General features: G+C 41.6%; 1 protein-coding gene across 5 annotated transcripts; it reads right to left on the bottom strand.

Moving 5' to 3' along the window:
• Nucleotides 1-3,862: 3,862 nt before the first annotated feature.
• On the bottom strand, nucleotides 3,863-14,466 carry LOC112893963. 5 transcript variants are annotated; one of them, XM_025961504.1, is made up of 21 exons: nucleotides 13,780-14,466; nucleotides 13,521-13,583; nucleotides 12,586-12,899; nucleotides 12,411-12,486; nucleotides 12,260-12,337; nucleotides 12,114-12,173; nucleotides 11,931-12,035; nucleotides 10,429-10,542; nucleotides 10,069-10,110; nucleotides 9,802-9,915; nucleotides 9,524-9,711; nucleotides 8,595-8,875; nucleotides 8,390-8,511; nucleotides 8,221-8,263; nucleotides 7,996-8,087; nucleotides 6,785-6,833; nucleotides 5,938-6,014; nucleotides 5,711-5,830; nucleotides 5,282-5,370; nucleotides 4,871-4,916; nucleotides 3,863-4,158 (listed from the first exon to the last, which is right to left on the bottom strand). In XM_025961504.1, exons 1-21 carry the CDS (start codon nucleotides 13,927-13,929, stop codon nucleotides 4,111-4,113), a joined length of 2,271 nt encoding a protein of 756 aa, XP_025817289.1. In that variant the 5' UTR covers nucleotides 13,930-14,466; the 3' UTR covers nucleotides 3,863-4,110. The 5 variants fall into 5 exon arrangements, with proteins under 5 accessions (XP_025817289.1, XP_025817290.1, XP_025817288.1 ...); XM_025961505.1 differs by having other exon boundaries at nucleotides 5,711-5,833; nucleotides 9,811-9,915; nucleotides 13,780-14,465; XM_025961503.1 differs by having other exon boundaries at nucleotides 5,711-5,833; nucleotides 13,780-14,464.
• Nucleotides 14,467-16,854: the final 2,388 nt, after the last annotated feature.

The following is a 16,854-nucleotide window of genomic DNA, read 5'->3' as shown; positions in this document are numbered from 1 at the left end:
ACAAGCAAAACATGGACGACGACGGGCCATCAGGTCAATGATGATCTGTCGTCTGTGGCACCAAGTCCTCCTTAAAAACTCTCTCTCTCTCTCTCTCTCTCTCTCTCTCTCTCTCTCTCTCTCTCTCTCTCTCTCTCGTTGAACAAACATCGGGACACCAAAGCTTGAGATATTTTGTTTATCAACACAAATGCACACGATAAGTTTCTTCGTTCGTGCTCCAAGTCCAAGGGTATAATTTCAAAATAAAACAATAAGCTTGGCATTTCAGACAAGCAAAAGGCAGCAGCAAATAAGTTGCTTGTCCTGTCCGAAAAGTCAAGTTTCTTGAGTGGAGGTAGTATATATAGAGAGAGATGTATTACTTTTTTTTTGAAAGGATAGAGAGATGTATTACGGTTGTTACATCATGTAAAGTAACTATACAAAATAACTTATAACACAAGCCACCCCCCTAGACGTGGGATTCATGTCTCATGAGAATATCAAACTCGCACAAAACTGTTAAAACACTAGAAGTAAAAAGATAAAAAGTGCTTTGCCGTGTGGTATACTCCCTTCGTCCCTTTTTAAGTGGACAGAGGGAGTATATAAGTAGATCTCTATCTTATTAAAAATAAACATAAAAATAAAAATAGAGCTCCATCCATGTTCTTCCCACCCATGATGGACACATCGTTTGTCCGTGTCCTTGACGATGCTTCCCATCGATCTCTTTCCGACTTTCTAACCCGACAGAAAAGATTGTTGGGGCTTGACATTAGTTCTGACTTTCTTACCCGACAGATAAGATCGTCCTCTCGCAAGTCACTTTCTTGTCCTCGAGCAAGACTAATCGCCTGCTCGTCTAACCCTGATTTGGAGATCTTTAGTCTGATCTGATGGTCTTTTAATATGCGTACGTACAGCCGCTCTTCCTGGTCAGGTCTCAAGTGTAAAACATGTGTGGCAGGTCACCAATGATGCAGCAGCAGCAGCATGGGCAGGGCCAGAGAGAGACAGGTCTGAAAGTTCATATGAACGGTCACGTACGCACCTTTCTTAATCACCTTTGTCGTCTCTCATGCAGACTACTTGCGAGGACGACTTTGCATCTGGGCGACTCTCCACGAAGGTACAGGTGTGGAGAAAAAATCCCTCACGCTTCTCCTTGTGCGTGTCCAAAGCCCATGCCTGTAAACAGATGGAGTGATTAGCTAAGCGCCGTCGTCTGTCATGCCTCACGTCCGTGCGCAGTGCAGCCGATGTTGGCACTTGGCAGTGTGAACCGACCTCTACATGTTTTCTCAACATGTAAACACGGTGCACTTAACTTTCACTTTCTAGCCTTTGTCAAGTGACTTCACATTCTGTGCTCAACACTCACTGGAACACCGTGCACCTGTGTGGACGGGACAGAACAGTCTGGGGAAGGGAACGCATCAGAAAGCGACACGCACTTTGCACCAGGAAGAAAAATGCGAAAGTAACTGGGACGTACATGACTCGTTTGGCCGGGTGTGTTGGGGGCAAGAATTTTATTTTTTAGAAGCATTAAATAAAATCTAATTATAAAATTAATTGTAGAATCTCTCTTACTTTAACCCTCCGGAACACCTAATACACGCGAACAAGAGACGTGAACAGGACTGCACGCACCAAAATATTGATTCTGAACAATCCAACTCAAAAGGGGAAAAAGGATTCTTACCAGTCCGCACACATGATGGCATCATTGACGTGAACACGACTGCACGCACCAAAAGCAGGCCCGTCGATGAGGCGGCGCAACCTGCGCGACATCGCCGGGCCGCCCATTTTCAGGGGCTGCCCAAATTAGGCCCACTAATTACTAATCTCAGTAATTAACATTAGACAACTAAAGCTCACAGTAATTAATATTAGACAACTAAAGCCCAGCAAGCCAAAGGCTAGTAAGTCATGCAGGAAAGGAAACGAAGGGACGCCGAAGTCACGCACGAGTCAGGAGTCGTGATAATCTCTCTTCCCTCCATCAACGCCGCACGTCGCTCGCCGCTCGCCTTTCATCGATGCTGGCGCCGCCGTCGCTGCTCGCCTTTCATCACGGCAGTCACTTTTCGTCTTTCATCGACGCCGCAATCACCACTCGCCATTTTATAATATAGTTATAGGGCCACCATTTGTATTCTGCGCCATTTTATAATATAGTTATAGGGCCACACTTAGCTACGGGCCTGACCAAAAGATTGACTCTGAACAATCCAATTCAAAAGGGATAAAAGATGGCATCATTGATGGTTTGCACAAATGTAAAGCCTGTCCATTTCTGGCATGATCAGTGTCACGTCAGGAACCTACTCGCAGACCTGCACCGCTCCCATGTCGCAAAGCACGCCCATCCTAGTCCAGTTACGTTCTAGAAATAGATCCTACTCTCTCTGTCCTAAAAAATAAATTATTAAGATAAATTAATAAGAATGTAAAATAATCATATTTGCCTCTATTTATTATCTATATTTAGCACTAATTAATTCTTACATGCACATATAATTTCTACTATTTAGGTAAGATGACTTGTCTTTTGAATAAATTTTAAATCTATAATGAATGACTTGTTTTTGGACAGAGAGACCTCATCTCCACGCTGCCATCTCCATCTCTGCAGAGCATCTTCACCGAGATATGCAGACCGCCCCAGCCCTGGGGGCTAAGACCATCTCTAGCAACATCCCCCGTCCCACTCTTTCTCCTAAAATAAAGAAATTTAGGTACTGTTCACGTCTCCAACCGTTACCCCAACGTCTCCCCTAAAATCCGGTGCGCCCCCCGCGGTCACCCATTTCTACGAGTGTTTCTCTCTCCCCCATCGCTCCGAGCCAACGGTCACGGGACTTCCTCTCGCTCGTCTTCCTCTGCTCGTCTTCCCCCACGGTACTCTCTCTCGCTCGTCTTCCCCCTCTCCGCCACCACTCGATTCAGCGGCGGTGCAGTCTCTTCTTCCTTCCTCCGCACTTGTACCCTTCCCGGTGTACTGCACCCTCTCTTCATGTGTTTTCGTGGCCTGTAGGCACCGCATCGAGCCTGTATATCGGCGGGAGGTCGACGGCGACGACACGGTTGCCAAGCTCCGGAGGCCAAGCCCTACTAGGGGAGGTTCTTCGTCGGTGGATGTGCATCTATACTGTCAAGATTTCAGTACACATAATGAAATGGCAACATTGCAGAAAGTATTTAGTTAACATTGGCACTCAACTAAGCTACATTTACCGCAAGATCATCTGAAGAATTTAAGCTATTTGGCATGCCATGACCATCCAACAGAAATTACTTCCAGAAATCCTCCATGCCTTTTTTTCATACTACAGACAGATAAATGGCAGGCATCAGCGCGCAACAGAATACGCGCGTATCGATTCAAGATGAACTAAATGGAGAACCACCAAATCGATCCATCATTTTTATCCTCAAAAAGCAAACAGATGCGCTGAATAATGATGCAAGACCCAAGACCAATTTTTGCCATCGAGACATACCTTCGGCCATGAGCTTCGGCCGTGGGCGCGTCGAGGCGTCGAGATCAGGCCGTGGGCGCGTCGTGAGCTTCCGCCCGCGCGCGTGACTTCTTCCGCCTTCTTCCGCCCGCCCACCCGCGTCGGGAACCAACCGCCGCCAGCCGGATGGGGAGGCCGAAGCGAGACACCGCTGGAAACGGAGGTTCAACTGAGTTGGGATAATGGTGGGTCCCATAGGATTTTCCCCTAATATTAGTTAGGAGATGGGTAATGTTGCTGGAGATGGTCTAAGGCGGAGCACCAGCCACCAGGTGTAGACTCCTCTCCACATAGATCGATTCTGCAGAGCATCTTCAGGGACCCTCCTTTTTTAGTCCATTATACATTACTGAAGAGTAATTTTATTTCTATAGAAACCTGGAAGGCAAACGGGAGCTGCACCCGCGCAATGATAGAACTCTTACATCTTCAGAGAGGCCACAACAAATATTATAAACTTGGGCTTCTGGGTTCTTTAGTTAGTTTACAACAAAACCGTTTGTCGAATTTTACAACAAACAAAACACAGCACTAACATATGCGCCGCACCTTTCAATCGATATGCTACAAACACTAGAAGAAGCATAAATACAAGGGTCTACTTGAAGAAAAGGCCCTTCTTTCTTCCTCTTCTCCTCTCAACAGCCTACGAAGGTCAGATGTTGTGCGTTAGTGCTGAGACAACAGGCAGATGTGCATGCAAAGGGAGTAACATGCCAGTCATCATATATGCGGTAAATGCATACTCTAAATTGCAGATGAACAAATTCTCTGAAAACATGTTGCTTCAAGAACAATACACATTTATTTGAGTAGTATCTTTGCAGGTATTACGCAAGATACCGCCATAACTGGCTGGACATGTTGCTAGCCAACAAAACCATCTGTCGTGCTGCACGTTCTAAGCAACACATTAACAGCAAGCATCAATTGTTTCACAGTTAACTAGTAATGTTTTAGAGCAGAAGAGAATGCTGTGCCGTCAAACATGCTAATGATAAAGGGCAATTTCTGGCTAACTTGGACACCACGTGTCATAAAAAGCAATCTTTCCATCTTGGATTAGGAGGGTTGTGTGTTACCCTGGTGCTGAGGCATTTGCAAGCACTCATGTTCTAGGAAAAAAAAGTTTGGGACTTTGGGTTGTAAAGTGCAGTTTTCTAGCTCAATGTTCAAAACGAATGGAGGCCGAAGTTAAGGATGATAATGGGCTTTTCTCATTATCAAAAATTACTATTGCCCTATTGGTTTCAATAAAGTGGGTTCGCAAGCTCATGGCACCCATTGTTGAATGAAGATTAGATTAAAGAGGGGATGCTAATATGGTGTGCCTTGTACGTACAAGAGATAGTTCATACCATATTTTTGAACAATCTTAATACAAGAACAATGGTATCCCGCAACCTGCAAAGTTAAAACATGAAACAAGATAAGCAGTAGATGATTTATGCTCAGCGCGATATTATTGCTATATAAAGCATAAAGAGATTATCTAGTGGATTACTATGAGAGCCAAGGAACTTCGACTGAAATTTCCAGATATCCTAATCAAAAGGGAGGTAGAGGGTTCTAGACTGCCATACTTTCAATACTAAAAGACATGGAAAGAGGAGTTTCAACAGTGCCAATTGAAGAAGTGATTATGCATGTAGTTATTTTTGCTTCAAACAGTAGCAGAGATCACTGCTGCTAATATATTTAGCCATTTAGGAATGTCAAAAATTTTACTGCTAAAACTGAAGCAAACAGAAGCTTAATTTGGTACTCACAGTGTATTTTCTGCTGGCTTCAGATTATAATCAACACCATCAGCAGATATAATTGAAAATTCCGTTTGACGCCCATATGGAATCTTAATCTGAATAAGAACATAAGGCATTACAAGATTTGTTGTAAACTGCAGTTCATAAGCATATACTATGCATGCACGGGTTAAAATCAAATAAGTGAAATTGAAGCAGTTTCAAAGACAGTTGAAGAGACGCCGGGCGGGCGGGGGGGGGGGGGGGGGGGGGGGGGCCTAAAAGGTGACAATAGAAACTTCAAATGCAAAATAGAATTGTGCTAACCTTTCTCCTAAAAAACAGTGTCAACCCACACTGGTTAAAATAAAGTAAATTATAATTGCAAACACAAAACACAAGCAGATGCAGCATTCCATTTCCTGAAATGACGTATTCTAAAGCGTAGGGACATACAGCAGTTGCTTCCTGAAATTTCTCTGTAATAACAACACCACGCTGCCCATTACATTTAATGCTGTAACCTTCCCTCTTTATTGCTAAAACAGCTGGTTCCCACATGTCTAAAAATCTGACCTGCTGTTGGAGAATTCGATAATTCAGATAGTTGCATGAAATCAGAAGAAAGTAACAAGAATACTTTTGGTATGTGAATGAGTAACTGCAAATGACAGAGAGCATACAGGCAGTTGAACTTGGACTTCATAGGTCACGTGCCCAATTTCAAGAGTTTTCTTAATAAGCTCCTTTGTTTCAGGATCTGCATCAAAGATGGTTGCTCAATTTAGAAATAAATTATGCAATGGTGCAGCTATATTATTATCCAGGTATTCCCTCCCTCCAAAATAACAAGGCATGCATACATTTTCAAAATTCAAACTTCGTAATTCTTGACCAACAATTATCCTAACTATACATGAGTCGAGTGATACAAAAGTGGTATCACTATATTCGCATTTGAATGTACATTCCTATGATTATGATTCTGTAACTAGCAGCAATACTACTGGAGAAATTTATGATCAAAATTCAGGTTAGAAGATAATGCCAAGTCAAGTCACACCTTATAAAAAATGGACACTGGGAGCATCAATAATTGCATGTATTGGTTTATTTACACAAAAGTACAGAAATACCAGTGTTCTTGGGAATTAAGGAAATACAAGGAGATCAAACAGTCTCTTTGGCCGCTCTTCAAACTTGCCCACTAGCCAAAATATTGTTAGTTATAGTTCGATTCAGATCAACAGCACCAGCACATTGGCTTAGTATACATGAACTCTGCCAGCATTAGACCGAGCACCAAAATATTTGCCTTCTACTAAAGTTGAATCCAAAATGAAATAGCTAAGGAAGTACTGTATTATCTCAGGTATTTGTGCCATCTCATGAGCATCCAACAAAGCTGAATGCATCATTGAAGCTTAGAACATGTGAACCCTTGCGCCCAAGTTCTTTCAAGTTGCACTTTGTTTGAAAAAATCTTAAGGGTAAATAACATAATCACAATTCACAGTTCCTAAAACTCACCACATGAAATTTTTCTTTGCTCGTTAGCATAAACCTTGATAAATTCCCCCTGCAACAGGAAATAGAATATTTCAAGGAAAATTAACACTAGAAGTGATAGAAGAAAATCAATTTTCTAATTTCTAGAAAGCATTTAACTTTGCATAATATCTTAAGTTCTTAACTCATTTGACATAGCATATTGGTGAGTAAACTTTACAGAAAAATTACTTTTTCCAGAAATCCAATAACCCAGTTATTCAAATGCAAGTGTGATGCTGTACATCAAATGAAACTTTCACGGCAACCCTTGTTATGACGAAAATAAAGTTTATCTGCTAACACACTTGATTTAGTTTCTAAGCAATATTTCTCAGAAACAGGGTTCCACACAAAAACAAAATTCTTCCCATGAAATCCTTTTTGCAGTACCGAATGTAAACGGTATATCCATTGCTCACCAGAAAATTGCACATCAGATTTTTGTCTGAAATTATTTGTGCATTCTGCTCTGATGTGTGAATGGGAAAGGAAAATAATGCTATCAGTATTGACTACAATGGCAGAAGTGGTCAGAGCGCCCTGCTGACCTACCATCAGATCTGGGACCTAACAAACAAAGTAGAAAAGGGAGGCAGCTCTGATTTTTAAAGGATTTCACATTTTTGCCCTTTACTCATATTGGTGGGGGTTAAGAGCTGAAATTTTGCATTAGGGTCCCTACATCCAATAACCATCTCCTACAATTATTTTGATCATTTATTGTGATATTATTGGATTCTATTGCCAAAATTCAGAAATCAACATGGCACCGGAATTTGCTTCTCACCATATAAATATGCTAATCAGTTAGTGCTATCATACGTGTCACTTTAAAAGGTATAAAAAATATCCTGCCTCAGAATTCCCAAATGTTTGGAAAGAAGTGCAGCATTGTAGTACAAGGATCAATCATGCCAGATCTCTACAGACTAATCTGTCGCGTCACCAAGGCAGGTACCAAATGCCCAGCAGACCTTTGGGCACGTGTTTTTACCATGATAGCTGTTTATTTTCATTAAATGGTTGTCCCATTTCCTAGCATAGTAGCATAATGTAACTGCGGCCAGTGGCCTGCAAGACTTTAACAAGTCTCACATTGTAAAACTCTGTTATCCTCTTCTTAATACAAATATTTGCACCTCTCCTGCGTATTCCTGAAAAAGAAAGATCAACCACATGACAATAAGTACCTTTCTTTTCCTATCATCTAGGGGCTGGACTTCAATGGCTAGTAAAGTGTCCACATCATCAGCTGTAACAACATAGCTAGGCTGCCTTGCTCCTACATCAACAAAAATAAAATTAAAATCAAATTCATTGAGACATCATGACTTTCTAGTTAAAGCAACAAGGTAACAGAGCATAAGCTCACTTATAGTGTATCAGCACAAAAAGGAAGAAAAGAGAAATGGTACCGTCTATGAAATTTACAGAACCATCTTCTAAATGGCGCACCCACTGCAGACACAAATAATTTACAAGAAGTGAAACCATGTTGAAAATTTGAAACTCACAACTTAAGTGGTGAGCAAGGACATTTATTTCACTATTCAGAATGTGGATCGACAAGAACTTGAAGCACACCTCAAAATTACAAGTGGTGGTACCATTGATGGGGTACCCACTTGCTTGAAGTTCTCGTCCAGGAAAAGCTTCACCTGTGATTTGAAGCCCTTCTATGCCTGGCAATGGATCATCATCTGCAGCTGCATATTCATAACAGGCATCTATCAATATTATAAGACTTATTTAGTCTTAAACAATATGAAATTAATTGCATAGCAGTTACCCTCGGAGAAAGAAGAACCAGGCTCCTCAAGGACTGTAGGAAGATAAGGATATGAAGGGTTTGCATCCTCAAGGCCAGATGCCAAATTAGGCGAGTCCCCAGGACCCCATCGAGTAGAAGGTTCTTGAGTGTTTTGGACTTCAGCACTCTCTGAACCATCCAGTACGTCATTTCTACTGAGACCCTTGAATGGTGGGTTTTGAATCGGGGTCTCGTGAAAACGGACAGCATGAGAATCACCTTGAGATACTTGAGCAGGAACTTCTGTCCTAAATTGGTTTCTGAAAATTCATAAAAATTCATATTGTGTTAAGCATCCTAGTAATGCCACAAGGTAATAGAATATTTTTCTCGAAGGCGCAGGAGAGTTGCATGTCATCTCATTAAAGAAGAATAGAGATCAAGCACAACACTACACCAGACCACACCACAAGACACAAAAAACATAAAACATTCGCGAACACATGGGTCCTTAGACTATCAAGCAACTAGACCCTGGAGGTCCTTGGCACCAGCAGTGCACCACAATATGCATTGATCTGTCACAGCCCTTACTACAGCAGCCGCATCATGAGATCAGTATATGTTGGATAGTTTTCTCATCTTGGTCGCAGCGAGGGCAAGCAAGAGGATGTGGCAGAGCCTGTTTGGCCAGTCTATCAGTTGTCCAAACAGGGTAAATATAATAGAATATTTTATATTTAGAACTACCGGAAATGGTTTCCTAAATATTCCGTAAGAACAGTCAATGTTTACCAAAACAGTATAACAAGAACATGAAGGGGAAAGAGACCAGAATTTGCTAACAGTAGTGTCAGTAATTCATGAAGTGTTCATAATTTTAGCATGCTCAAGAAATGACTAATACGCGGTAGAGAACCAAAAGTATTTGGGTCCATTATTTTAATAATCCCTTAAAGAGACACTACCTGCTTGAAAGAGAGTTCCCTCCCATGTCATCATGCTCAGCATTTCTTGTAGGAACCTCACTTGGAATAATTTGATGGTTTCTGTTACTGAATGCACCCCAATCACCTCTAGCTTGAACTGGGGAAGACATTGGCGATTGTACGTGAGGATATGCTGTCTGGTGAACAATATCAAGGCTGCTTTTGCTCTGACAAAGTAAAGGTATAAGAAGCATGTGAGTGGAAAGCATGTGTTCAAAGAGTAATGGACGAATGAGTATATAACTAAAGATTCATACTGTAGTCACCAATACTTTTCCAGCAGGAGGATCAGTAGGTACAGGATGGCTGGTACCATTCAACAATTCGGTATGCCATGGAGTAATTTGGTACCGTGATTCCCTTAATTTCTCCTGCACCATCCAAGTTTGCAAACAAGGCAACTTCAAAGTTCTGTAAGAAAAATATCAGCAGTAAGCTCTGCAAGCATGACAAGCTCACTACTGATTGCAGTATGACATGTTCAGAAAGTAGATGCATGTTTTCAGTGGCTTAGTGTGGCTTACCTCAGAAACAATAAGTTGCTCCTGCATATGCGTAAACAAAACCTACAGGGGAAAGGAGCACACATTTAGCAAATAGTTAGCTCAGATGCTGGCTTCAATAGGTACAATGTAGAAGCAATTTGATGACAGGTTATAAATGTTAATCGAGTTCAGGTTGCTTTATCCATAATTAACATTGGCATGTTATGTTTGTTGATTAGTTTGTACAAGGAGAATAAAATGTATAGCACATAAAATTATTTCAGCTTTAAACTGATTCTCCCTTGCGTCCAATAATAAAGTAATAAACAGTTCAGGTCATGAGGTGCATGCTAAATGACAGCACACTTGCCACACCACATACAAGAAAACAGAACTTACCTTTAGATTACCGACAATTGATTGGGCATCAAGAACAGAAGGCTGGAGATTGTCGTATTCAGACAGAAGAGGCAGCAAAGAAGATATGAAAGTCGATCTTTCTTGTTGGGCTGCCTGGACAGTAACATAAGCAAAATCTGAGTATCCTTTAATGTTTCAGTACTAAATCCAAACAATGGGCACAATAAAAGATAAACTGGTATTATTACTATCCAGATCCAGAGAAGATAAACTTATACTAATATTGTAACACTCAACCCCACCCTGATACCACGTGTAACCACCCGTGCCCAAAACCCGCTTGTAGCCCAACCCACCAACAGGGCAAGATTCGTGTAAAAGAGTTTATGTGCGGGTGCTATGTTTGGAACGCGAGGGCTTATAAGCTGCCCCCAACTTATCTAAACTTTCCATAAGGGACTAGTCCCACCACACTAAGGCCTGGGGCCACACGGGCCAACATTAATACTAATGGGCTGGGGTATTGCAAAAGAAAAAAAAAACTTAATCCATATGAGATGACTGCAGCCCATAGTATGAATGTAGCTGCCAAATCTAGCTCTGGACCTAGTTTATGTTAAGGTAATACTTCAACAAACCTATAATGGATGCACGGTCATGACAATGAGTTATTTACCTAATATACTTATGAAGTAATTATAGAAGTACCAACAGAATTGTTCAACAGAAATCATCTGGCACATAGTCTACCTTAAGTACTTAGAACAGACAGTGCAATGAATCTTAGCATCAAGGAGATAGAAGAAATTGGATTTTCATAATTATCTTCAGCGATTGCAACAAAGCAATAGAAGAGAATGTATCGCATTCCGGATTAAAATTTGAACCAGTTCCATGGTACAAACTCAAGTAAGCACTGAAATTGAACATTCATAAACTTCAGGCAAGCCAACACTCCTGTAGTGGAGTGGTAAGCTTCCCAGTTGAGGAAGACACCAACCAGGGTTCAAATCCTGGTGGCAGAAAAAAAAAACTCGCTGGCAACCTAAAAAATAGTGGCAGGGTGCCGGCCTGTGGCACCTATGGTTGGTTTGGGCCCTCCTACCAGGGTGTAGTTGCAGTGGTCGCTAGCCCAGGTAACGGTGCAGCCCTATAGGGTGAAGCCGGGGTTCGGGGATTTTCTCGGCCGGCTTGGCTGAGGTTTCTTCTTAGTGAAATGCTGTGGGTTCGGTCTTTACCCCGCCGGTCGAGTTTTATAAACTTCAGGCAAAAGAACTATTTTGTTCCATGCTACATACAAAAGTCATGCTACCATCACCTTTTGTACACATTTAGGATAATTTTAAATAAACAGTTGTTTTATAACAGAAAATTTGCACAAGAAACATCAAGCTTATATGAATAAAGTAATTAGATTTTTATTGACATGGTTATGGTAAAACCAGTCACAATCTTGAAATGATTATATCCGTGAGACTGTGAGTGCAGACAAAGATATAATATACATTGATCATTCCCATGATATAGCTCATGAAAGCTACCTGCAATGCATATGTTAGACGGATGTTTTCCTCAATAATATCTTGCCTGTATGACAAAGCTTTTGATGCTGCATCAACTAAATCTTGCTGCTGCTGATCAAATGCCTGAAAATAATTTTATCATGATTAGATGGTAAACTCACTCCCAGGAATTATTGACTTGTGATATAACGAACATCTTACCAAACGCATATAGGCAATCCGTTTTTCCAACATATATTTATCAGTGAGTATTTGGGCTTCCTGTCAGGAGTTGTTGTTTGTGGTCAATAGAAGATAGAAAAGGAAAAATACAGCACAAGTGACCTTTCCATGCAAAAAATGATTACCTTCACAGTGTAGTCAGCAAGATGCTTCTTTAATTGTTTAATCTCTTCTTCACCTTCTTTGACCTTAACAGTAAGGTCCTGTGTAGGAAATATCTTTGTTAGAAACAGAAGATATAGGTATGCATATGACCCTGTACAATAACTAACTTACTTGCTTCCAGGATATATTTGAATTCATCCCTGAAACTGGCAGTAACCTGGAGTCATACTCTCCATCTTTTCTGTGCCTGTAAGCGAAGGATTTTTTTTATAACAACAATGCAACCAAAACTCCAAAATGTCATCCCAAGGCAAAAATGTTGGTGACATCAAATATGCAAAGTTACCTATTTGGAGAAAGGGACCGAGATGAGGGAGTGGAGAACTGTGTGGGGCCACCGTTGTCACCAGGAGTCTGTTCCCCTAATGACCTTTTAAATGCTCCGTTAGCCTGGGGACTGTCAACGTACTTCTGCTTCATGCTTTCCTGAATCAGATGCTCTCTGCTTCCAAAACTCCCATTCTGAGGATAAATAGAGGTAATTTGGGGATTTATTGAAGAGCCATTGTCAAATGACTTTGAGCCATCCATTTTATTAGCAACAGAATTGCGCTCTTGGCCTACTCCACTTGAAGAACTTTGGGATGTAGCATCTTCCCTCTGAAACCAAATAAAAGTATACCTTTCTAAACAAAAGCTTGATGCCCACAAATATCCCGCAGAAGTATAATTCTAGCTGTTATATGTCAAGCAAGAGTTGTGTTCTTTTCATTATGATTTCATGAGACAAGTTGACAAAGCTGATTACAGTGCAGACAACAGAGCAATTGCTCAATCTGCATGTTGTTAGTGTTTCAAATACAAACATAAACCATACAGAAAGCTATAGTCAATGAAAGTACCATATGCAAATTTTTGCGGTCGATGAAACAGCCCGATTGTGTTAATCCTTTATGCCCAAAAAATGCATGCAGTGATGTCATGGTTTTGCCGTTTCAGTAAAAGAGAACAGGGGGAAGGCGTTTCAAGATGCATGATAAACCACAGATCCAGTTGAGATTTTGCTCTGCTGGAACTTGACAGAATTCACCCTAAGCTTCAGTAACAATTTTCAGTAGAGCTGCTAGAGCATAAATCTCAACAAAAACACGTAGGTAGCAGTGCAGGTACATGACATGCTTAAATTTTTATACGATGGAAACAGTAGAACGAGATCATCGCGTGAAGAACAATATGCCTCTGGTAAGACTAAAATCCCGCATGAAACAGAAATAGACTTACGATCCTCTGTAGCTGTTGTGTTTTTCGCAACAGCTCCTCCTTAAGGCGGTTATTCTCTTCCATCTGAAATGGAATAAAAATTCACAAAAATTCAAAACCAGCCGGTACATATTATCCCTCAGCAATCATCACCATTTCGCGCAAAGCTGCTGCGACAATAAAACAAACTGAAACAGCCGCGGGCTAGGGGAGACGCGACGGAGTTCGAAGGGACGTGCACGCAGGGAAGCGAAGTCGGGGATGGTACGAAGCGGGTTACCTGGCTGCGGATGGTGGCGTCGGCGCCCTCGACGGCGCGCATGACGCTGAGGAGGTAATCGGCGCTGGGCCCGCCTCCGGCAGCCGCGGCGCCCTGGTCCGCGGGGTCGGAGATGGATGCCGCGGCGAGGCCGTCGGCGAGGCGGTCCATTGGCTGCCGGTCTTGGGCTTGGGCGAGACGTGTGAGCTCGGCGCACCGCAGGGTTCGGGGATGCGTCGCGGCCGTGACCGGGGGGACTCTTGTCGAGTCGGCGCTCCACTCTAGTTTCGCCGGTGGAATTGCGCGGAAGGAGCCGAGCCCCGCGGTGGTGGCGGTGGTGGACTCGACGCGACGCGACGTGACCCGCGGGGCGAGGGGCGCGGTGCCGCCGCGTGAGGGGCGGGACGGATTCCAAGCGCGGAATCGGCGTGATTAGTTTTTCGAAACGAAATGTGGAAATTGGAATCGGTCAGCCGCCGGTGAGGGGCGGCCGCGGGCTGGGGTCACGGGTGCCGCGCGGAGGAAGGGAATTGGTGAAAAGGACGGGGAGGGGGAGGGGGACGGGGAGGGGCGCGAGCTGGTGGGTAGGTAGGCGCGGGCACGGCGGAGGTGATGACGTGACCGCCATGGATTCATGATGACGAACGAATTCGATCGATGCGTAGCTCTCGCTCGATGCGCCCGTGGCCGTGTGGGGGTGGATGACAGGGGAATGATGGTCGTCGTCGCGCGACTAGACTTGCTGCTAGTCTACCACCACCTCGCCGTGCTTCGGTCGTCTTCCTCTTCCGTCCGTCGCCCCCGAGGTCACCTGTTGGGCAGTGCTTCTCACAAAATTCCGTTCTCACGCAAACGCAAGTGCAACCTTTCTCGCGAATTACAGTGTTTCAGTCATGACGACCATCTCTTATTTTATCATCCTGAAGTTCTTAAGACCATCACCAACAAATTACTTATTTCCATTCCCAATACTAAAAAACTAATTTCTGATGTTAGAAGTTGCTCCAACATATTAAATCTTAGAGCATCTATTACAGTTTTACTCATACCTCGCACCCAAAATATACTCTCTCTCTATTACCAATAACTATTTATCTTATTAGTAATGGTTGCTGCAGTAGACTACCAAAATCTAATCACCGAGAATATGGTAGAGGGATAAATCCACTTAGAGTGGAGGAAGGTGTGTTTTGATGATTGCCAAAAACTTTTAGGTATTGAGGATTTGATTGGTAATCTGCTGGAGCACCTCCAATCACGAAAGCATCAATTTTTTTACTGGAGAGAGGGATGAGTAATTGTTGGAGATACTCTTATCCCATTACCAAAATTATATTTCTTTTCGGTGAGTCCTAGGATGATGTTGGTGGGCAATTTCAGCTTATGTTTGTCTCCTATTTCAGCTTGTTTTGCTCAATTCCATTGTCACTGATGGGCAAGGCAATGTGATTTGAATTCAAAATTTGAATTTCAAAATTATGAATTTGACATATTTGTCTAGTTATATGTGATCCATTAAAAAAGTTTGAACTATTGAGATGAGAAAGTATAGATAAAAGAGAGTGTATATTCATAAGAGGAAGAGAAATGGAAGAAAAAGAAATTTAGGGTGAGACGTTTTGGTAATCTGTTGGAGATGCTCTGAGACCTATCGTTTAGCCATATACTCACTCCCTCTGTCATGTAGGGCGTCTAAGCATTTCCATGACAGATTAGTAAGAGATAAGGAAATATTGCATGTATTCCTATTTAATGACTTGTTTGATTTTTATTTTGCTAATTTCATAAATAATTAGTAATCAAAGCATCTAGGATGCCTTATATTTAGCTACAGATTCTTAACCATTCAATATCTTATATTATATTTCAGGACGGAGGAAGTATTTGCATTACCATTTTTCTAGTATTGATCGTACTGTACAGGCATTTCATTTACTACTAGATTTGACAATAATTTCCGATCATTTCGTTGCTCATATTCAGCCAGCAATAGGTTGCTACCGTACCGCCAGGCTTCATAGGAAGTACATAAACGGAGCTCTTAAAGTGCTTAAACCAAAAGATGTTTCCTACTTTGATTGATCCATCGTTGTTCCATTCAAAGGACAGTTCAAGTTATCAAATTGATCAAATCTTGCTCAACGTTACCCACTGTAACTAGAAAGTATCTAAAAATAAAGTTAGTAAACTAAATGTCGCGCACAGGGCGACTAATAATACTGTTTTATGTGTTTGCCACAGGCGAGGATGTGTTGGAAAAATGTAGCATAATAATAAGATGTCCGCTACAAATTAAGCATGGGATATAACTATCTAAGTTTTTTTTCTTTTATCTTCTAGGAGTAGACACTTGGAGCTTGATCCTCTCGCTTTTTTGATGGAAACGTGAAATCTACGGCATTTTGTCCCGAGCTGATCAATCTATTGGTGGAGAAAAGTGAGAACAAATGCATCATTGTTGTTTCATGCCGTGGCTACCAAGGAGTGATGATTTTGTAATAGCAAGTCGATAATTAGTGGGTAGGTGAAGTTTGTTATGCTACATGTACTATTCATTGGCAATGGCAAAGTCGCTGGGAAACAATTAATTTCAAAAGGATTATTGACATATTAGAATATTGTTTTTTAAAAAAGAGGAAAACTGACTCGTGTTCACACTGATCCCAGCCTCGAATAAATGGCCCTTCCGAAGCGCTTGAATTTTGAATTTTCCATAAATTTTGTGGACAACAATTGCAGCTATCTATAAAGTAACTATAACGGAAAAAAGCAAGAATGTGTTTGGTTCCAAAGAACTATAATTTTTCTTTATCATTTAAAACTATTAAATAAAATCTAATTATAAACTAACTGCAGGACTCCCAGACTAATTCGCGAGACGAATCTAATGAGATATGTTAATCCATAATTAACAGATAGTTACTGTAGCATCACTAATACTTTATTTATTAGATTTATTAAATTCATCTTGCGAATTAGCATCCAGTTGTAAAAGAAATTTATAAATATATTTTATTTAATATTTCAAAATACTAAGATTCTCTTAGATATTAAGTACTAAATTTTAGTATTCCGGAACTAGAACCTAACACCACG

This window comes from Panicum hallii, chromosome 5 (assembly GCF_002211085.1).
Source record: "Panicum hallii strain FIL2 chromosome 5, PHallii_v3.1, whole genome shotgun sequence".
Lineage (NCBI taxonomy): Eukaryota > Viridiplantae > Streptophyta > Magnoliopsida > Poales > Poaceae > Panicum > Panicum hallii.
The sequence above is the reverse complement of the archived record's forward strand: the minus strand, read 5'-3'. Positions and strand labels throughout refer to the sequence as shown.

Coding starts and splice junctions, on each gene's coding strand:
- LOC112893963 (XM_025961503.1), bottom strand. CDS start 13,929: ATGGACCGCCTCGCCGACGGCCTCGCCGCGGCATCCATCTCCGACCCC. Junction 13,584..13,779: donor ACGCCACCATCCGCAGCCAG/GTAACCCGCTTC, acceptor ATTCCATTTCAG/ATGGAAGAGAATAACCGCCT. Junction 9,916..10,068: donor AGCAACTTATTGTTTCTGAG/GTAAGCCACACT, acceptor TGGATGGTGCAG/GAGAAATTAAGGGAATCACG.